Source organism: Mobula hypostoma, chromosome 1, assembly GCF_963921235.1.
Source record: "Mobula hypostoma chromosome 1, sMobHyp1.1, whole genome shotgun sequence".
Lineage (NCBI taxonomy): Eukaryota > Metazoa > Chordata > Chondrichthyes > Myliobatiformes > Myliobatidae > Mobula > Mobula hypostoma.
In genome coordinates, this window is record NC_086097.1 from 151,525,016 (window position 1) to 151,545,411 (window position 20,396).

A 20,396-nucleotide genomic window follows, 5' to 3' on the forward strand; every position below is an offset into this window, starting at 1 on the left:
GCACAGGACCAAAAAAAGCTGTAGAGGGTTGTAAATGTAGTTGGCTCCATCTTGGGTTCTAGCCTACAAAGTACCCAGGATATCTTAAAGGAACGGTGTCTCAGAAAGGCAGTGTCCTTTATTTAGGATGTCCAGCACCTTGGGCATGCCCTTTTCTCACTGTTACCATTAGGTATTAAGTACAGAAGCCTGAAGGTGCACACTCAGCGATTCAGGAACAGCTTCTTCCCCTCTGCCATCCATTTCCTAAATGGACATTGAACCCTTGGACACTGCCTCACCTTTTTTTTATATAGTATTTCTGTATTTTGCACTATTTTTAATCTATTCAATATACGTACACTGTGATTGATTTATTTGTTAATAGTTTGTTTTTTCTATATTATGTATTGCATTGAACTGCTGCTGCTAAATTAACACATTTCACGTCACATGCCAGTGATAATAAACCTGTTTCTGATTCTGATTCTGTTATTGGTGACTTAGAGAGGATCAGATCACATTTTATGAGTAATTAATGCAGAAAGCCAGATAATTGTGAAGGGTTCACTAACTTTTTCTTGCAACTGTATGTAATATACATGTATATAAGATCTGATCTAGTGGATAAATACCTGGTCGAAGTTAGTATGTTCTACATTGTTGAGGGAAGCATAAGAAAATGTCTGGCCATAATCATTTCAGCATTGAGGGTTCCTGCCTGGGAACTGAACAATTGCAAATAACTGACCAAAAAAATGTTTGTGGAAATAAATCCAGTAACCTCAGTGCATGCAGTTTAAGCTTGATGGGAGGAATGTCAAGGAATAGTAATCATCGACTGAATTAACCAGTCATTTGGATAAGCGTAGATTGATTGGTCATCATGGATTTGTTAAAGCCAAATCATGTCTAGCTTGGTAAGAGTTTTGATAATTAATGGGATTTGTGAGGAAAATGTATGTATTTGTTTTCAAAAGGAATTATTGAAGTGCCATATAATATCTTATTTAAGTGGAAACCCCTGGAATGAAAAATAGCATAGATACAAAATAGAAGGAATGATAGTAGTGAATATTCTTCCCACCTCCCCTCAAGCCTGAGTGGAAGGAAGTTTTCATTGAAGATCCCCAATGGATAATGCAGGATTCTCAAGCTGCATTAATGACTTGGAGCTCTGTGCACAGAGCAAAGTTTCCATATTTGCTGGCATTGTGAATTATAAGAACATGAATAATGGACTTTAAAGAGATACGAGCAGGTTTGGGGAATCAGTGCGATAGATAGCAGATAAATTTAATGCTTAGGAATGAGAATTAAGTTTTGAAATGGAAAAACGAGGAGAAGCGAAATAAGCTAGAAAGCGTAATTCTAAAAGGAACACGAGTAAAGACCTGATGTTACATGAGCATAATTCATTAGAAGTGGCAAGGCAGGTTGATAAAATGGTTTCTAAAAAAAATTGTGTGCAATTCCTGACTGTATAACAGAGACATAGGATAGAAGAACAGGGAAGTCGTAATGAACCTACACGACAATGGCTTGGCCTTTAGTGGAGTATTGGGCACTACACTTTGAAAGATGAAAAGCAAAGATCACTAAAGACGTTTCTGGAATAAGACAGTTCAGTTGCATAGACATATATGAGAAGCTGTGGTTGTTTATAAAGGAACAAAGAGAATCTGAAGGGTATAGAGAGAAGTTCACAAATTAGAAACATAGAATGAAGGTCCATCATTATTTTTACACTATATTTGAAATTTATAGGAATTTTATGTCTTTGTGTTGTAGTGCTGCAGCAAAATGACAAATTTCACATCTAAGTCAATATTAATAAATCTGATTCCGAATGTATTTGGCAAGAATCAAAACTGACAGGAGAAATTTGTTTATATGGCACATGTGTAGGATCTGGAATGTTCTGTTATGGTAGTAGTGGATATTTAAAATGATGAGATAGGAGCTGTCTGAAAGGAAAAAAACTTGCAGAGGTATTAAGAGGACAGTATGTAGTGGGTCAAGCTAGACTATTCTAAACATAGAGCAGGCAAGGACATGACAGACCAAAAGACCTTTTTATGCTGTAAACCTTCTGTATTACCTTGAGCACTACAGGCTTTAAGAAATTGGATCCTGTTCCTGTTAAGGATATTGCACACAAGCACAGAGACCTTTAGGCCTGCATAGTGACACGAACTTGCAGTGTTCAGTTTCATAACATGCAATATTATACAGTCAGTTAGGTCTTAGAATGGCAAGGGCTTCATACACTGAAGCAGGAAATAGCCAGAGGTTTAAAGTCAGTCTCATCATTATTTTAGATACCAAGTTTGTGGTGTCCATCATTTTCCCAAGTAGATGACAGTTTAAGCTTCCATGGCTACTGACGTTCTTCTTCCAGAACCAACATCCTTCAGTCATCTCCATAATCTTCCCCATCATCTCCACAGCTGTAGCCTACGATCCTTTAATTCCACTGGCTTTGAGCTGAATAAAATAACACCTTATTGGAGTATTCGTTCTGTGCATTTGGTAGGTGCAAGGTTTATTGTCACATTTCAGGCAGTCTCATGAACAACAAAATACTTGTGCTTTTTCTCCAGAATCCCTCCACCAATTCAGCACACTCTCTTGAAGATGTATTTCAATTTCTTGTCTGAAATTTCTAATCAAAAATAAACAACTAATAGTTCCATTGGCTTCATTTCACCTCAACTATTTAAGTCCAGCTGCAGTGAGTTGTTGATTTCCAATCTCTCAGGAATGCAACTGTTCCATCACTTCTAGACACCTGGGAATTCATGCAAGCATCGATTCAGTCCTTGAAGCAGTGGTAACTACATGTTTTTGCCAAAGAACTCAGATTTATTTTTAAACTGTAAACACACTGCCTTTGCAACCTTTCTGATTAGTGTCTCGAGCTTATTTTGGAATTTAATGGGTTATTTTGTAGCCATTTAACTTCTGTTAGGAGGGGGAAAGGTGAGCATTATAAAAGGCACTAGGATAGGCACGGTGAGGGTCAGAGTTTGGGGAGCTGAGGGCTAAAACACGGGAAATTGGGACTGGCTGGGTGGGCAAGTGGTCAGTACAGACTTGTTTGACTGTATTAATCTGTGGCTGTATGATTGAAGACCACAACCTGAAGTTGTATCCATTCTTAGAGCCTATAACTGAAATTATTTTGAAACAAAACAATGCTAAACTGAGAAGGTGGTGGAGATGACAATTTGTTTAATTACTAGATATGTATATCACTTTCACTTGAGGATTGATTTGAAAATATGATGCCAAGTCTCTAATTGCCAATTTGCTTCCAGAGTTTACATATAAACACATTAAGTAATTTACTTGAAATAGTCTGATTCATAAATGTCTCTTATTTACAGCGCATCGGATTATTATGATTATGGTCATGGAACTGGTCAGGAATCATATGAATCATTTGGTAAGTAATCGCGTATTATACAAAATTTCTAGGTGTTATTCATATTTCAGGTGCTGTTGGATAAAATGAAAATGTTGTGTTATCACATATTTAGGATATCCCATAAGAATTACAGCAAAGGAACTGTTCATTGCACCTACCTAGTTTATATTTCATATTTCCCTATGATGCAGCAGGAAGTTATTTTGGCCCATTGAGTCTATGTTGTAGAGTAATCCAATTCACTGATTTATATTCCTTATAATGTATTGCCCCTCTTTCTATTCTCAGTCTTCTCCCACGCTCGAACCACCCACTCCAAATTCGACAACTCATCTGTATACTAGGGGTGAATTACAATGGGCATATAACCTACCAATCTAGCCATCTTTGGGTCGTAGGAAGAAACCGGGGAAAATCCACACTGTCACAAGGAGAATGTGCAAGTATCTCACCAACAGCACTGGATGACAGGAGTGAACCTAGTCACTGGAGCTTTGAGGCAACAGCTATCTCAACTGTGATGTTCTGCACAATCCTTTTTTTGCCCTACTTTATGTAGTTCTCTTAAGTACTTGTACTGCTTTGGGAGCTGGTATTCAGTTAGAATTTTTAAAAAATGATGGTGGAAAGCTCAAAAAAAAACAGAAAATTCTGGAAACACCAACCAAGGATAGAAGCCCAGATGTAGCCTGGAATGGAATGTATTATTTATCTGGAGAGGCTGGGTTTCTTTTCCTTGGAGAGGGGGAGCCTGAGGGACGACCAGATAGTGGTAAGCAACGGCATGAGGGATAGTGACAGGGTAACAGTAAAGCTTTCTTTCCATAAAAGAAATGTCTAAATTCAAAGGCTCTAGGTTTAATGTGGTGGCAAGCAGTTAGGAGGTGATCTGAGGAATAACTACTTCACCCAGAATGGTTGAGTGAAGTAATTATTACTTTCTCAATGGTTAAGAAGTATTTGGATGTGGATGTGAATTACCATGGTACAGAAGGCTATGGACCAAGTGCTTGAAAATGGGATTAATGTAGATAAGTAGTTTATGATTGGCATAGTAATAGTGCAGTGGGGGGGCGGGGGTTGGCTGGGCTGAAGTCACAGTTTTGTGCTGTATGACTATTACAGAAATGTAGTCTGTTTCCACCAGATGCACTAACTAATTTGTTTTTACCCTTTCATAAATATTCCCTTTGTTTACTTATCTCTCTTCCGTCTTCCCTGCTACAGAAAATTGAATTGTTGCAATGGATTTGGACATGTAATGTTAACTTTTTTCTCTTACACATATTCTGTTTGACATGCTGATTGTTTAGAGTTCTTCAACTTTGCACTTCCTAGAAAAAGAGACAATAAATGGAGAAGAGGCTCAAGAGTTGAGAACAGAATAGCATAATCAGTAATGCAGTCTGCAGAATTTTCAAACCAAGATGCACAGTGGTTTTGAAAAAGCTGTTTTGAATTCTGAAATTGGTAGAGAGACGCAGGTGTTAATTACATTTCACTTGAATTGGAAATGTTAGTGATTAATAGTGTTTGAACACCACAGAGGCAGGGGAAAGAACAAAAAGGGATTTGTGCCTGAGTAGAGGATGGATGTTAATTGAATGATACATAATAGTCCAGACAACAAGGGAGGTAATTATCTGCACTGAAGACCAATTGGATGGTGGGTTAGAAATAGAATACGCCTCTACCAAAGGAGGTGTAAGGGGCTCCTTCCCTCCAATAGCCAGCAGGTCACCCTTGGGCAAGCTGTATCTGCTTAGCCCCCTGATCAAGGTCACCTGAAGCAATTGGAGCAGGTGATGGATGGTGCACATCACAAGTCCTAGTTGTGCGACCATTGATGCCAGGCAGACAATCTCTGAAGAGTATTGATCATGGCTGGGGTTACCCAGCTTGTAATGACACTGCCCAGAAGAAGGCAATGGCAAACCACTTCTGTAGAAAAATTTGCCCAGAACAATCATGGCCATGAAAGGACCATGATCACCTACATTATATGACATGATGCATTAGAAACAAACAAAGACCAATCAACTTACATTTTTGTGGACACTTTGAAAGAAATCATAATTATTTCCACATCTGTTTTTTTGTGTACAAGTTCTTTGTCGTCTCTTGCCCTTTCTCAAAGCAAAACATCAACTGTCCACAGAAGCTGCCTGACCTACTGAGTTACTCCAGCATTTAGTTTGATTCTCTAAATGTCAACATTTGCAAGCTTTTGTGTGCATCTACTTGCTAAGTCCTTAAAAAAAATTATATGCACCAGTGCTCCACTTGACAGGGAATAAATCCTTTTGCCACCACCCTGACAAACAGTTGTTTAGGTATTTACATACTACTTTAAGTAAAAGGCAAATAAACAAAAGATAAGTTCAGTGAAAGTGTAAGTAGTTACAACAGAGGAAGAGGAAAACATGGAAAAACAGTTGTCTGAACTTGGGAATGTGGTGGCGGTAAAGGGTGTAGGACCCATGTTAATGCCAAAGAACAGGCAATACTTCCAGTCCCTGCTAACTCTTCAGCCATTCTCCATTCTGATGGCAAATAAACCACACTGCAATCAATCCAACCCTTCCATCCTACACAGCTTATAATCCATCACTTTTCTTACCACTACCTATCTAAGAATCTCTTTAATGTTCCTATTGTATCAGGCATCACTACCACTCCTGGCAGTATGTTCCAGGCACCTATCACTCTATGTAAAGAACCAGCTTTAAACATCTCCATTCATCTTAAAATGAATCTCCTCTTATACCAGCCATTGCAGAAAAAAAGTGCTGGCTCTCCACTGTGTCTGTGCCTCTCATAATCCTATACACCTCTAACCAATTGCTCTCATCCTCCTTCACAGGAAAGAGAAAGGGCCTAGTTGGTCAGCTTTTTCTCATAAGATGTTCTCAAATCCAGGTAGTATCCTGGTAAGTCTTCTCTGCACTATCTCTAAAGCTTCCACATCCTTCCTATAATGAGGCACAATACTCCAAAGGTATTATAACCAGGGTTATATAGAGCTGTAACATTGCTTCATAGCTCTTGAACTCAATTGCCTAACCAATGAAGGCCAGCTCACTATACACGTTCATAACCATCCTATCAACTTAGGCATACAACTTCAAGAAATCAATGGATACCAAGATCCCTTTGTTCCTCCTCACTGCTAATAATCCTGCTATTAATCTTGTACTCTGCCTTCAAGCTCAATCTTCCAAAGTATATCAATTCACACTTTTCTAGACTGAACTCTGTCTACCACTTCTCTGCTCAGCTCCACATCCAATTTATATCCCTTTATGACATGTGACAACCTTCTATACTATCCCCCAGCACCAACCTTTGTATCATCTGCCAACTGACTAAACCACCTTTCACTTCCTCATGCAAGTCATTGATCAAAATCACAAAGAGCTGGGTTCCCACAACAATGCCTGAAAAATACCATTAGTCAGAGACCTTCAGGTAGAATATTCTCCATCTATTACCAGCCTCTGACTTTGTGGACTAGCCAATTCAGAATCTTCACAGCCATTTCTGCCTGGATCCCATGCTTTGAGTCATAGCACTGAAACAGGCCCTTCGGCTCACCTAGTCCACGTCAGACCATTATTCTGCCTAGTCCCACCGACCTGCACCTAGACCTTGCCCCATGCCCCTCCTATCCACTTACCTATCCAAATTTCTCTTAAATGTTGAAATCGACCCTGCATCCACCACATGCACTGGGCAGCTCATTCCACACTCTGAATGAAGAAATTCTCCTATTGTTCCCCTTAAACAGTTTATTTTTCACCTTTAACCCATGACCTCTAATTGTAGTCTCACCCAATCTCAGTGGATAAAGCCTGTTTGCATTTACCCTATCTATGACCCCTATAAATTTATATACCTGTATCAAATCATCCCTCAATTTTCTACATGCTAAGGAATAAAGTCCTAACCTACTCAACTTTTGCTGAGGTCCCAGCAGCATTCTTGTGATTTTTCACTGTACTCTTTCTATCTTACGTTTTTCCTGTGGGTATGTGACCAAAACCAGACACAACACCCTTTTAGGCCTCACCAACGTCTTATACAATTTCAACAAGGCCCGTGTGCCAAAGCTTTCTTTACGATCCTGTTTACCTATGACACCTCTTTCAAGAAATTATGGATTTGTATTCCCAGGTCTCTATTGTACCACACTCTTCACCATGTGAGACCTACCTTGGTTGTCCTCCCAAAGTGGAGCACCTCACACTTGTCTGTATTAACTTCTATCTGCCATCTTTCAGTCCATTTCATCAGCTGCAAGCTTTGATCGTCTTCCTTGCTCTCCACTACAGCCCCAATCTTGGTGTCATCCACAAATTTGCTGATCCAGGTTACCACATTATCATCTAGAACATCGAAATAGATGACAAACAGCAACAGATCCAGCACCGATCCTCGCAGCACACCACTAGTCACAGGCCTCTAGTCAGAGATGCAGCCACTCACTGGCCTCTCCGCAAAACCAATGTCTAATGGAATTTACTACCAACTTGAATGCTAAGCAACTGAATCTTCTTGATTAACCTCCCATGTGGGACCTTGTCAAAGGCCTTGCTAAAGTCCATGTAGACAATATCCACTGTCTTTCAACTTTCCTGGTAATTTGTTTGAAAAAACTCTTAAGATTGGTTAGGCATATATTCCTCTCAGTGTAGGCTAATGAGTTAACTATTACTGTGAATACAAGTGAACAGCAACATAACTCGACAACACATGGGTAATAATGTGTCTAGAGTAAATATTTAGGTAAGCACACACATAAAAGTTTGATGGTTCATTCTAAGGCAAAACGGAGGCAATTACTGTAGAAACACTGACACACCCATGTAAATTTACTGTTCAATAGGAAACAATAATTTAACTCTCGCCAGTATAATCTTAAATTGAAATTGTATTGACTAAATATTTTAAACTATAACAAACAAAGTACTATACAACACAAAATAAAGAAAGTGCCCACCCATATATATAAATATTAATCTATATCATGCACATAATCTTGGAGCTCATTGTTGCATAATCAAGCCAGCTTGCTTCACTTAGTTTACTCATGATACCAAAATGGGTTTGCATTGAAGAATCTGTCTCAGGAAACAAATATTCATGCAACTTTCAAGGAAAAAGGCAACAAACTTTCTTCAATGCCATATGCTAACTATTGTCTGCATGAGGATTTCCCAACATCAGTATCTGTCCTTCCATATGAGGTCTGTGAGCATTTCACTCCGTTCCTATTTGATGTTCATTGTATGTTTCCATTCTCCTTTCTCCTGCAATCCCTCGCTGTCTCTAGAAAATGACTCCCCCATTCTTTTCCTGTGCACTTGGAAAAAATGTTAACAAGACAAATCTATTTGGCTAATGCAACAAACCTAACTTAATCAAATTTTATTTTAAATAAAAATGAAATACTTGATTATATAATGTAATTAAAGGAATACTTATTGCACTTTGAGAAAATCTGCAGAAAGTAAAATACCCAACAGCATAACTGTATTAATAAAATAATAGATTATCTTAAACCAGAATATTCGAGACACAAATTATCACCAATGTTCCCTCTAATTTGTAATGACCAGTGTGTGCACTGAATAATTTCTTCAATAAGCCAGTTCTAAAATCCACAGACAAATCATCGCAAACTCCATGTTGACAACACTATGTGCATTGGAAACTGGAAAACGATTTGTGATTATGTATGATCATGAAATATACTTAACATGCCATTGAGTTAGAGGGTGACAACCTTTTGTTCACAGTTTAAATTCATTTGTGCAAAAGATGTGTGCACACTCACTCACACTCACAGTAGAGGGAACATTGCTTACCATGCAGAAAGGCATGTTGTTTAACCATAATCAGTTCCTGTCCATCCAAATATTTCTATATCTGGTCCCTTAGAATACCTTCTAATAGCTTTCCCACTACTGATGTTAGACTTAGAGCCTTTCTTAAACATCGGAACAACATTAGCTATCCTCTGGCATCTCACCCGCGGCTAAGGATGTTTTAAATAGTTTTGCTAGGGCCCTTGCAATTTCGGCACTAACCTCCCTTATGGTCCAAGTGAACACCTTGTCAGGCCCTGGGGATTTGTTCACCCTAATTTGCTTCAAGTCAGCCAACTCCTCCTCATCATCTTCTGTAATCAGACACACATACAAACTCTGCACTTTCAAAATTTCACTTTTGAAAGCCTCCCATTTACCAAGTACACCTTTGCTAGAAAACAACCTGTCCTAATCCACACTTGCCAGATCCTTTCTGAAACTGTCAAAATTGGCCTTTCTCCAAAACTTCTGTCACCTGCCTTTCTCATTCTCTAATAGGAGATCCAGTATTGCACTCTCTGTAGTTGGGACTTGTACTTACCGATTAACAAAGCTTACCTGAACACATTTAATAAACCTTTTCCCATCCAGCCCTTTTGCAGTTTGGAAGTCCCAGTCAATATGTGGGAAGTTAAAATCACCTACTATCACATGGTTTCTTACAACAGTCTGCGACCTTTCTACATATATTCTCTAAATCCTGCGGACTGTTGGGTGGTCTATAATATAATCCCATTAACGTGGTCATACTTTTCTTATTCCTCATTTCTAAAGTCTCACTAGATGAGCTGTCCAGTCTATCCTAAGTGAGCCCTGTGGTGGCTTTTTCCTTTATCTAATAATGCCACTCCTTCCCCCTTTAATTCCTCCTGCTCTATCATGTCTAAAGCAACCGAACCCCCTCCCCCCAAACATTGAGGTATTTGTTCTGTCCTCCCTGCAGCAAAATGCCATTAATGGCTACAATGTCATAATTCCATGTTCTGATCTATGCCCTTAGCTCATTCACCATTCTTACAATACTCCTTGTAATGAAATATACACAGCTCAGAATACAAGTCCCATCATGCTCAACCTTTCGATTCCTTACTTTGTATGTAGGCTTAACAGCATCATTCTTCTCAACCACTCGACATTATCTTTTCTGGAGCTCTGGTTCCCATCCTCTCCAGTTTTAACACCCCTTCCACCCCCAGCAGCATTAGCACACCTTCCTGCTAGGATATTACCCCGCCTCCAGTTCAGGTGCAAACTGTCCCTTTTGTATAACTCCCACCTTCCCTAGAAGAGAACCCAATGATCCAAAAATCTGAAGCCCTCCCTCCTGCACCAACTCCTTGGCCACGTGTCTGTCCCCCACTTTTCCTTCGCTATATCGACGACTGCATTGGCGCTGCTTCCTGCACGCATGCAGAACTCGTTGACTTTATTAACTTTGCCTCCAACTTTCACCCTGCCCTCAAGTTTACCTGGTCCATTTCCGACACCTCCCTCCCCTTTCTAGATCTTTCTGTCTCTGTCTCTGGAGACAGCTTATCCACTGATGTCTACTATAAGCCTACTGACTCTCACAGCTATCTGGACTATTCCACTTCTCACCCTGTCTCTTGCAAAAACGCCATCCCCTTCTCGCAATTCCTCCGTCTCCGCCGCATCTACTCTCAGGATGAGGCTTTTCATTCTAGGACGAGGGAGATGTCTTCATTTTTTAAAGAAAGGGGCTTCCCTTCCTCCACTATCAACTCTGCTCTTAAACGCATCTCCTCCATTTCACGTACATCTGCTCTCACTCCATCCTCCCACCACCCCACTAGGAATAGGGTTCCCCTGGTCCTCACCTACCACCCCACCAGCCTCCGGGTCCAACATATTATTCTCCGTAACTTCCGCCACCTCCAACGGGATCCCACCACTAAGCACATCTTTCCCTCCCCCCCTCTCTCTGCATTCCGCAGGGATCGCTCCCTGCATAACTCCCTTGTCCATTCGTCCCCCCCATCCCTCCCCACTGATCTCCCTCCTGGCACTTATCCGTGTAAGCGGAACAAGTGCTACACATGCCCTTACACTTCCTCCCTTACCACCATTCAGGGCCCCAAACAGTCCTTCCAGGTGAGGCATCACTTCACCTGTGAGTCGACTGGGGTGATATACTGCGTCCGGTGCTCCCGATGTGGCCTTTTATATATTGGTGAGACCCGACGCAGACTGGGAGACCGCTTTGCTGAACATCTACGCTCTGTCCGCCAGAGAAAGCAGGATCTCCCAGTGGCCACACATTTTAATTCCACATCCCATTCCCATTCTGACATGTCTATCCACGGCCTCCTCTACTGTAAAGATGAAGCCACACTCAGGTTGGAGGAACAACACCTTATATTCCGTCTGGGTAGCCTCCAACCTGATGGCATGAACATTGACTTCTCTAACTTCCGCTAGGCCCCACCTCCCCCTCGTACCCCAGCTGTTACTCATTTTTATGCACACATTCTTTCTCTCACTCTCCTTTTTCTCCCTCTGTCCCTCTGAATATACCTCTTGCCCATCCTCTGGGTCACCCCCCCCCCGTCTTTCTTCCCGGACCTCCTGTCCCATGATCCTCTCGTATCCCCTTTTGCCTATCACCTGTCCAGCTCTCGGCTCTATCCCTCCCCCTCCTGTCTTCTCCTATCATTTTGCATCTCCCCCTCCCCCTCCAGCTTTCAAATCCCTTACTCACTCTTCCTTCAGTTAGTCCTGATGAAGGGTCTCGGCCTGAAACGTCGACTGCGCCTCTTCCTATAGATGCTGCTTGGTCTGCTGCATTCACCAGCAACTTTGATGTATGTTGTTAAACTATGATCTTCCTATTTCTGGCCTCATTAGCACATGGCACACGTAGCAGTCCCGAAATCACAATCCTGGAGATGCTGTTGTTAAACTTAGCATCTAACTCTCTGAATTCACTTTGCAGAACCTTGTCACCCCTCCTACCCATGCCATTGGTCCCGATGTGGACTATGACCTTACTCCCTCCTCCCCCACTTTAGAATGGTGTGAATTCAATCCGAGGTTTTCCTCATCCTGCCACCTGGAAGGCAACAAACCACCTGGGGATCTTGTTCTCATTGACAGGTTCCCTTTCCTGTTTCCCTAACCAATGAACCCCCTAACACTACAAGTTGCCTCTTCTATCCCCTTCCCTTCTGAACCACAGAGCCAGGGTCAGTGCCAGAGACCCTGTCAACTCCCCACCTCCCCTTTACCAGTATCCAAGGTGTTATACCTATTGTTGAGGGGAAGAGCCATAGGGATACTCTGCACTGGCTGCATATCCCCTTTCTCCCTCCTAATGGTCACCCAGTTACTTGTGTCCTGCACTTTTGCTGTAACTACCTCCCAGTATGTCCTATCTATCAACCCTTCAGCATCCCAAATGATCCAGAGTTCATCCAGTTCTGGCACCAACTTCTTAACACAGTCTGCCAGAAGCTGCAGTTGGATACACTTGCAAGTGTAGTTATCAGAGGCACTGGAGGTCTCCCTACCTTCCCACATTCCGCAAGAGGTGCATTCCAGTATCCTGTCTCTATCCTCAGTGCTTTAAATGTGTGATAACAAATAAAGAAATAATGAAAAAAAATCTACCTACAGCCTAGCCTCTCCTCATCAGAGCCTCAATAAAGCAAAGCCTCAACTCCCCACTCCAACATTGGCCCACTCAAACAATGGCCTCTCTGCTTAAACCTAACCTTTTTTTTTAACTGCTTCTTGCCAATTGCTTAATTACATGCAATCCAATGTCTCTTTGGATCTGTGACGTGCAAAATGTACTGACTGACTCATGCTTAACTCTCTCCCACCAAACAATCTGGTGTCTCCTCGGGACTGTGGCATGCTTCATGAATTTTTCAGATATGCCTAACTTGAGGAACGTTGTCAAACACCTTACTAAATATATATACTACATCCACTGCCCTACCTTAATTTGTTTTGTTACCACTTTAAAAAACTCAATCAGACTCGTGAGGCACAGCCTGCCCCTTATAAAGCCATGCTCATTATTCCTAATAAGTTTATGCTTCTCCAAGTGCTCATAAATCCTGACCCTAAGAACCCTCTTCATTAATTTGCCCACCACTGTCATAAGACTTACTGGTCTATAATATCCAGGATTTCCCTGTTACCTTTCTCAACAATAGAACATTTGCCATCCTCCAATCCTCTAATAATTCTAGTCAGCACCCTAAGGAATCTCTTCATTTGCTTTACATAGTAGCATGGGAATATGGTCAATAAGGTCTTCGGCTGAAGAACATGAGGCCTGATTGAAAATTGAATTTAGTTAAAATAATATAAATGGCTAAACTTGGAGAAATCAGTATGAGAGTAAAATGAAGACTTAAAATGACAAATACAAAATGCTCAAGGAACTCAGCAAGTCAGGCAGCATCTATGGAAAGGAGGAAACAGTCAACATATTGGGCCAAGAACACATATCAGCACTGGAAAAGAAGGGAGAAAAGCCAGAGTAAGAAGATGGGGGGGAAGGGAAGGAGTACAAGCTAGAAGGTGATAGGTGAAACCAGGTGATCCATCGGCAACAAGCAGGATTTCTCTGTGACCAGCCATTTTAATTCCAATCCCTATTCCCATTACAACATGTCAGTCCATGGCCTCCTCTATTGCCACCATGAGGCTATTTCAGGTTGGAGGAGCAATACCTCATATTTCATCTGAGTAAACTCAGACCTGATGACATGAACATTGATTTGTTTTTCTAAATTCTGATTTTTTTTTCCCATCTCCTTCCCTCTTCTTTCATCACCCACACTGACTCTCCTCTTACCTCTTCTTCTCACCTGCCTATCACCTCCCAGCTTTTCACTGTTTCCCCCCGCTGCTCTACCCACCAGGCTTCACCTATCACCTTCTTACTTGTACTTATTCCCTTCCTCCCACCACTAGCATCTTCGTATTCTGGTTTCTTCCCCTCCCCTTATTAGTCCTGATGTAGGATCGCAGCCAGAACCGGTGGCTGTTTATTCCTTTCCATACATGCTGCCTAACCTGTTGACTTCCTCTAGTATTTTGTTACTCTGGATTTCCAGCATCTGCAGAATTTCTTGTGTTTATGATTAAAAATGACAGGTAGCTGATTATCTGAGTCATGCTTGTATATAGAATTATATGTAGGAGATCATATTCTGAATGGAGAATACAATCAACAATTTGAGAAGAGTTGGCAAGGTGGGCACATGGGCAGTATGGACTTGTTAAGCAGAAAGGGCTATATCCGTGTTGCATTGATCTATGACTAAGTTGCATGTTCCAACCAACATTTGGTGTCCTTGAAGGTGGAATGGAAGGATTTTGAAAGGGCTGCTGTTGCATCTTTTGTGCTTCTAAGGGAAGTGGCCTGAGCATTGTTATTAGGGTTGATGGAAAAGAAAAATTTTTGGAATGCTGAGAAATAAAATAAATTTTTGGTATCATCAAAGTTTAAATAACTGCATTTCCAGGAAATGATCTGCTGAATGTAGAGGCTTGAAGAATGAGAATAAGGAACTGAGAATAAGGGCTGACCATTATAGTTTAGAGGGAACAGATTGAGGAAAATAAAGTGTGCATAATATAGTGTGGATTTTCCTAATTTAGTTATATTTGGACAACAGTAAAGCATACATAAAGGATTGATTTCCTTCAATTAATATTTTAATGCTGTCTTTATTTGTTTCTATATTAAAAACCAGCTTTGCAATGGAAGAAAATCAAAGAACTTTAGATGCAGTGTATTTAGAACAAAAATAAAAAATAGTGGAAACACTCAACAAGTCAGCCAAAATCTTTGGAAAGAGAAAAGTTAGCATTTCGGGTCAGTGATTCTGTATTAAAGCCTTTATCTGGATCATCAACCTGAAATTTTACTTTAAGATCCTCATGAAAAGCTGTGATAAAGGATCTTTAACCAAAAATATTAATTACTTCTTTCCATAATTGCAGTCTGATCTATAATGTAATAAAGAGATATTAATGTTTAACCTCAGTTCAAGAGTAAAAAGAACATAATGTCATTTTGAAAATTTTAATTAATTAGAATTAGAATTTAATCTATTTCTAGTGCACTAAATTAGTACTGTGTTTACCAAAATGCCAAATTTAAGGGCCAGCAAGAATTACCTGCAAACTGGCCCAGCTTTGATCTGAGAAATCACTATTGTAATTTTATTCTACCTACAAATATAAATAGAATGTGCTTTTCCTGTGCCGTTACGTTTGAGTTGTAACAGCAATGAAACGATCAGGAAACATCAATGTAAGTTCATCTGTGTATATACAGCAAATGTTTCACCAGGAGCTCTCCTGTATGGTTCCTGAAACTATTCAGCTTAGTCCTTGTTCTGCTGTGAATAAGGTTGTAGGTCATGATCTCTTAGTGCATTTTCTATAAGTGTGTCAGAAATATGCAGCATGCATATTAATGATATCGCATGTGAATGATGGATAAATCACACCCATGGAAGGATGAATTGTGAGGGAAATGCCCAGTCCAGTTTCCTCATTGAGCAGGACTTCAAGCAGGTAATAAATGCTAATACTTAAAAGCATGCACACTTTGTGCACTTACAAAAGCATATGTTTTATTACTAATCCAATTTCTTGGCCTAGGTTGTTAACCTCATATTCTACATGTTATGTTCACTTTTGCTAAATATATTGGGACAGATGGGCTGGTATTACATGATGAGGTATGGATGTATCTGTAGCCTATACTTCATTCCCACAAAATTAACAGGCTTCCTTTCTGTACATTTGAGAGTCTAGAGGATGACTGAAGTTGGATAGTTTCTGGCAGACCTTTGAATGCTTATGAAAAGCGGAATGCCCCATTAAAGCAAAATTGCAAACCTTGCTTTCATTTTTGCATGAATACTACACTGAACTACACTGAATATTTATGGCAACACAAATGAGTTCCAGGAATTCCCCATTTTTGTGTTCCATCTTGGAGTTCTGGTAGAAATAGTCAAGACAAGGAAAGGATGAGATCCTGGTCTCCAGCAGCCACAAGAGGATCCCAAGGTCGTCATTAGTGGGTCTGGACAACTGGAATACTAGGCCATGGAGTTTAATTGACTTCACAAAAGCAATGAGGGTGAGTACTTATTGCAGTTGTCCCAACACCATCCAAGCGCATTGTTGTCATACTCTCCCAGAGTGCGCAATAATTCCTTCCCTCTATTACATTCAACATATAAACTTATTTCCCCCACTAGAAATGGTGGCTGATAAGCTGTTAATGTTGACCCATATTTAAAGAGGAATTGGTTTGTGCAAAGTACAGCCTATTCTCTATTTAAGTCATAAAACGCTGAGGGATCATATAGATTACCATTGAGAACTGGACAGCTTAATCAAAGACAGTGAGCATAGATTCGGAAATTCCTGTCTGTTAGGGTCGGAATTTTTCTCAAGAAGGTAGCTAATGGTAGTACATTTGAAGAAATTTGGAACAATTTTTTAAACTAGAGAAGCATGATAGTCTGTTCAAAAGGGAAAGTGGTGAGTTGGATTCAAACTGACTCTGATAAGAAGCAAAGAGCAAAGATTGGGTGTTATTTAACTAGACAGCTGTTTGCATTAAGTTCTTGAAGGTGCCTTTCCTTTTGTGTAATATATTAGATATCGAGACATATGTAGAAAGTTTGATTTGAAAAGGTTGTGGATGATCTATGATATGTGATGAGAAAAGAAATCCCTGTACAGTAAATCATATGGACTGTAGGCAGATATTGAGCTGGTCAGTTAAGTAGTAAAGTGGCAAATAATACTCAGTTTGGGATATATGTTATTGTGCTTTGGTGGTTGGGTTTGTGAGCAGGTCAAACATGCAAGGGGATACTCAAAAAAGGAACGCTATGCTGCACATTCAGATTCTTCATGATACTCAAATGCTGGGTAAAGGTGATGCAGAGTTCTGACAAAATATTTTTCTTTATTACTGAAAAACAGAATAAGAGTGGAACTGTGTGAAACAGCAATTAAAAAGAGAATGTTGGAAGTGGGGAGAGAAGCAGAATTACCTTAATAAAAACTAGAAAAGTGGGAAAGCATGTATTAAGTTACAGAGAGGGAGGTTGGGTAGAATTGGGATATAGCATAAAATTGACAAAATCATGTTATTTTAAAAACTGGCAACTGGAGCAAAATTATAATGTTCAACGTAAATTGAATTGCCAGTTTCAATCACATCTGTGTGAATGTGTGTGTAATGAGAATGGGTTTCGCCAGAAAATACTGAGGTTAATAATAAGTTTCAACGGTTGTAACATGCCAAATCAGAGGATGAGATGCTGATCCACAAGTTATACTGAACATCCATGGAGTAATGCAGAAGACAGAAAGGAGAAGCCAGAACAGAAGTGGCATGCACGAGAATCTCAGAATTTACTTTGCAGACTGAATGAATGATGAATGGCAAAGGAGTAGTATAATCTGAATTTAGTTTCTCCTATGTAGAGGCGATCTCATTATGAACACTGAATACATTTCACTACAAAGCTGCTGTGAAGCTGATATCTATGCTGCTTGTCATCTTGTGCACATCTATCAAGTGGACTCTCATCCTCCTTTGCTCCAAAGACAATAGCCCTAGCTCAGTCAACCTATTTTTAATAAGCACTAGCTAGCAATAGTTAGACCATTGCTTCGACAACTGTGCTCAGTTACATTCATCATCTTAGGAAAATTGTTCGGGCTTAGAGGTAATTTACAAGGATTCATTTGGGGATAGTGAATATTAGATATAAGAAAACGTTTAGAACAAATGAAACTAAGAATTTAATTGAGCTATATTAAATTGTCAGGGCCTGGACAGCCATTCTTGTAGAGAGTTAGTAATCAGTGGTTTTACTGATTTGAAATCATCTGTAGAAAATTTTTTTTCCTTGTAACAAGTGAAGCGAGCATTACATTTGTTGCCTGTAAGTCTGTTGTAGAGACAAGATTCCTCATTTTGTCTACAAAGTATTTGGAAGTGAACCTAAGGTGATAAAGCCACCGAGAACCAGCAGGAAGACTGGGATTAGGTTGGGTAGGCCTTCTTTAGCCAGTACAGATATGATGGCAAAGTGGGCATTGATGTCATAAATTTCAGTAATGTAATGATAAGGAAGCATTGCATCAAGCATTGTTAGTTCAGGCACACTGACTTCTCAGCATGTTTCTCTTGTATCCTATCTCGTGCACACTGTCAACATCTCCATCTTACGTCTGTGGCTTTATATTGTAACACTTCCCTATTTTCATTTTGTCCTTTTTTAATACCTATTGATTATATTACATGCCTACATATTTCTTTTAACCTTTACGAAAATTTTCTTTTCTTCCTCCAGAACCTTTCCCCCACCCCAACCTTTTGTAGGGGAACACAAAGCATATGTCAGTCAGAGCACAAGTAGCATTACAGAGGAACAGGGATGGAAGAAATGAATACTCAACATTATAGCACTTACCCGGGCATAGCAGGATGGGATGAGAAACAGTGAGCCTTTGGAATCAAAGGATGATAACTTGACCGCGCAGGATATTTACAGTTACTTAAGTAAAAATGCAGCAGACTACATTCTTAATTTATTATCTTTAGCTGTTTTTTTAACCTTTCTAACTAATGAGTTTTCTTTTTCTAATAGGTCATTTTCAATAACTGGACTATTGATGAAGCAGTCTTGGAAGAGCACTATATCCTGGAGATGTATTTTATTGTCACTGCAAACTTTCCAGGCTCCGAGTTGACTTGGATTGTCACTCTGATTAAATTAGTTAATAAGGCAGCAGGATCTACACATGGTAAATTGAGAATGAGTACCATCAGTATGGGCCTGGGGACAATCCAGGAGAAATCTCACTGGAGGGTGAGATTCTCTTTACGCTCTTCTGAGTACAACAGATAAAGCTTCCAACTATTGGGGGGGGTGGGGAATAAAAGGATCTCAAAAAGGTATTAGAAGATAAATAATAACTTTCAGCAAGTGACTCACATTTTGAAGAGCTCTGTTGACGTCATCTTGTTTAGCATCACTGCAGTCTACCTTAGGAAATATGAAAACTGAAGTCATCTTCTTATGAGAGAAACAGTGCCATAGCTATGCAGTTTTAGTGGAAGTTCCTAGAGGCAGTAATGGAAGCTCATATGAAAGACAGTTGAAACAGAATATAGGTTTAGCTCTTTTGGAATAATAACTAGTTCAATGAAAAATGTGGTTCTTGCCTTATTTTGATGTCAACATTTCATTTGTGCTCCTTCTTCACAACTGATAATCCACATTCTGGCAGCAGATTAGTAGGACCAGGCTACCTCAGCAGGAGAAAAGTTTGCAGTAGTTCATATCTGAGGACCAACAGGGTAAAGAACATGCAGAACAAACATCTAACAACTTTATTAAGGTCTAAAGGGGAGCTCCCTATGGGAATGGTTCTATTCATAAACTTACCTCAAAAGAAATGCTCTAGATTGTTAACTTGATAGAAGGAAGAATGGGAGGAAGCTGCTGCCCAGTAAGTTAGACCCATTTCGTCAAATTTGACATCAGTCTGCAATCTTTAGTGTAAAGTTTGAATTTGTAATTTTGCTATCAGTATAGAAATTATATAGGTGTTCTTAATACAGAGCAAGTGGAGTGGTAAAGGATGTAAAATGGATCCTTAAGTCGAGCAATAAACAGATCAAAAGAGTTATCAACCCAGCCTATCTTCAGCTAAGCTTTTCTTTCTATTTCATATCCTGATTTTACTTTGAATACTGACTTGTCCATATGACAAAGATGTGCAGCATGCGGCATCCCACATAAGGGAACATTTGTTTAACACAGTTTTAAAAGTAATTTGTTTAATAGGGCAAGTAACTATATCAAATTAACGTGATGAAAATTAAAATGGGTGTTGTGCTATTTACTGCGGACATGTCATATGTTTTGGTTAAAACTGCCTGAGTTCTTGAGACTTTGGTACCTAAACATTGGATATATCTTATAGGGAGTGGGAGGGATGGAATTTGATCTCCATTTTAAGTAGGAGAAATTCAGCTGGTGGGGTTAATGTTAAATCATGGATGTGAGACCCAATCTTACTCCATTGTG

General features: G+C 39.9%; 1 protein-coding gene across 2 annotated transcripts in view; it reads left to right on the plus strand.

Annotated features, from left to right (window-relative positions):
• LOC134351722 (KH domain-containing, RNA-binding, signal transduction-associated protein 3-like) overlaps nt 1–20,396 on the plus strand; it is a 226,406-nt gene that overhangs the window by 185,072 nt on the left and 20,938 nt on the right. For both annotated transcript variants that reach the window (XR_010019243.1, XM_063058289.1), the window contains exon 9: nt 3,369–3,427. Coding sequence is in view for 1 of the 2 variants with exons in the window: in XM_063058289.1 (XP_062914359.1) it covers nt 3,369–3,427 (59 nt within the window). In the remaining variant the exon portion in view is untranslated. The remainder of the gene's footprint in view (nt 1–3,368; nt 3,428–20,396) is intronic.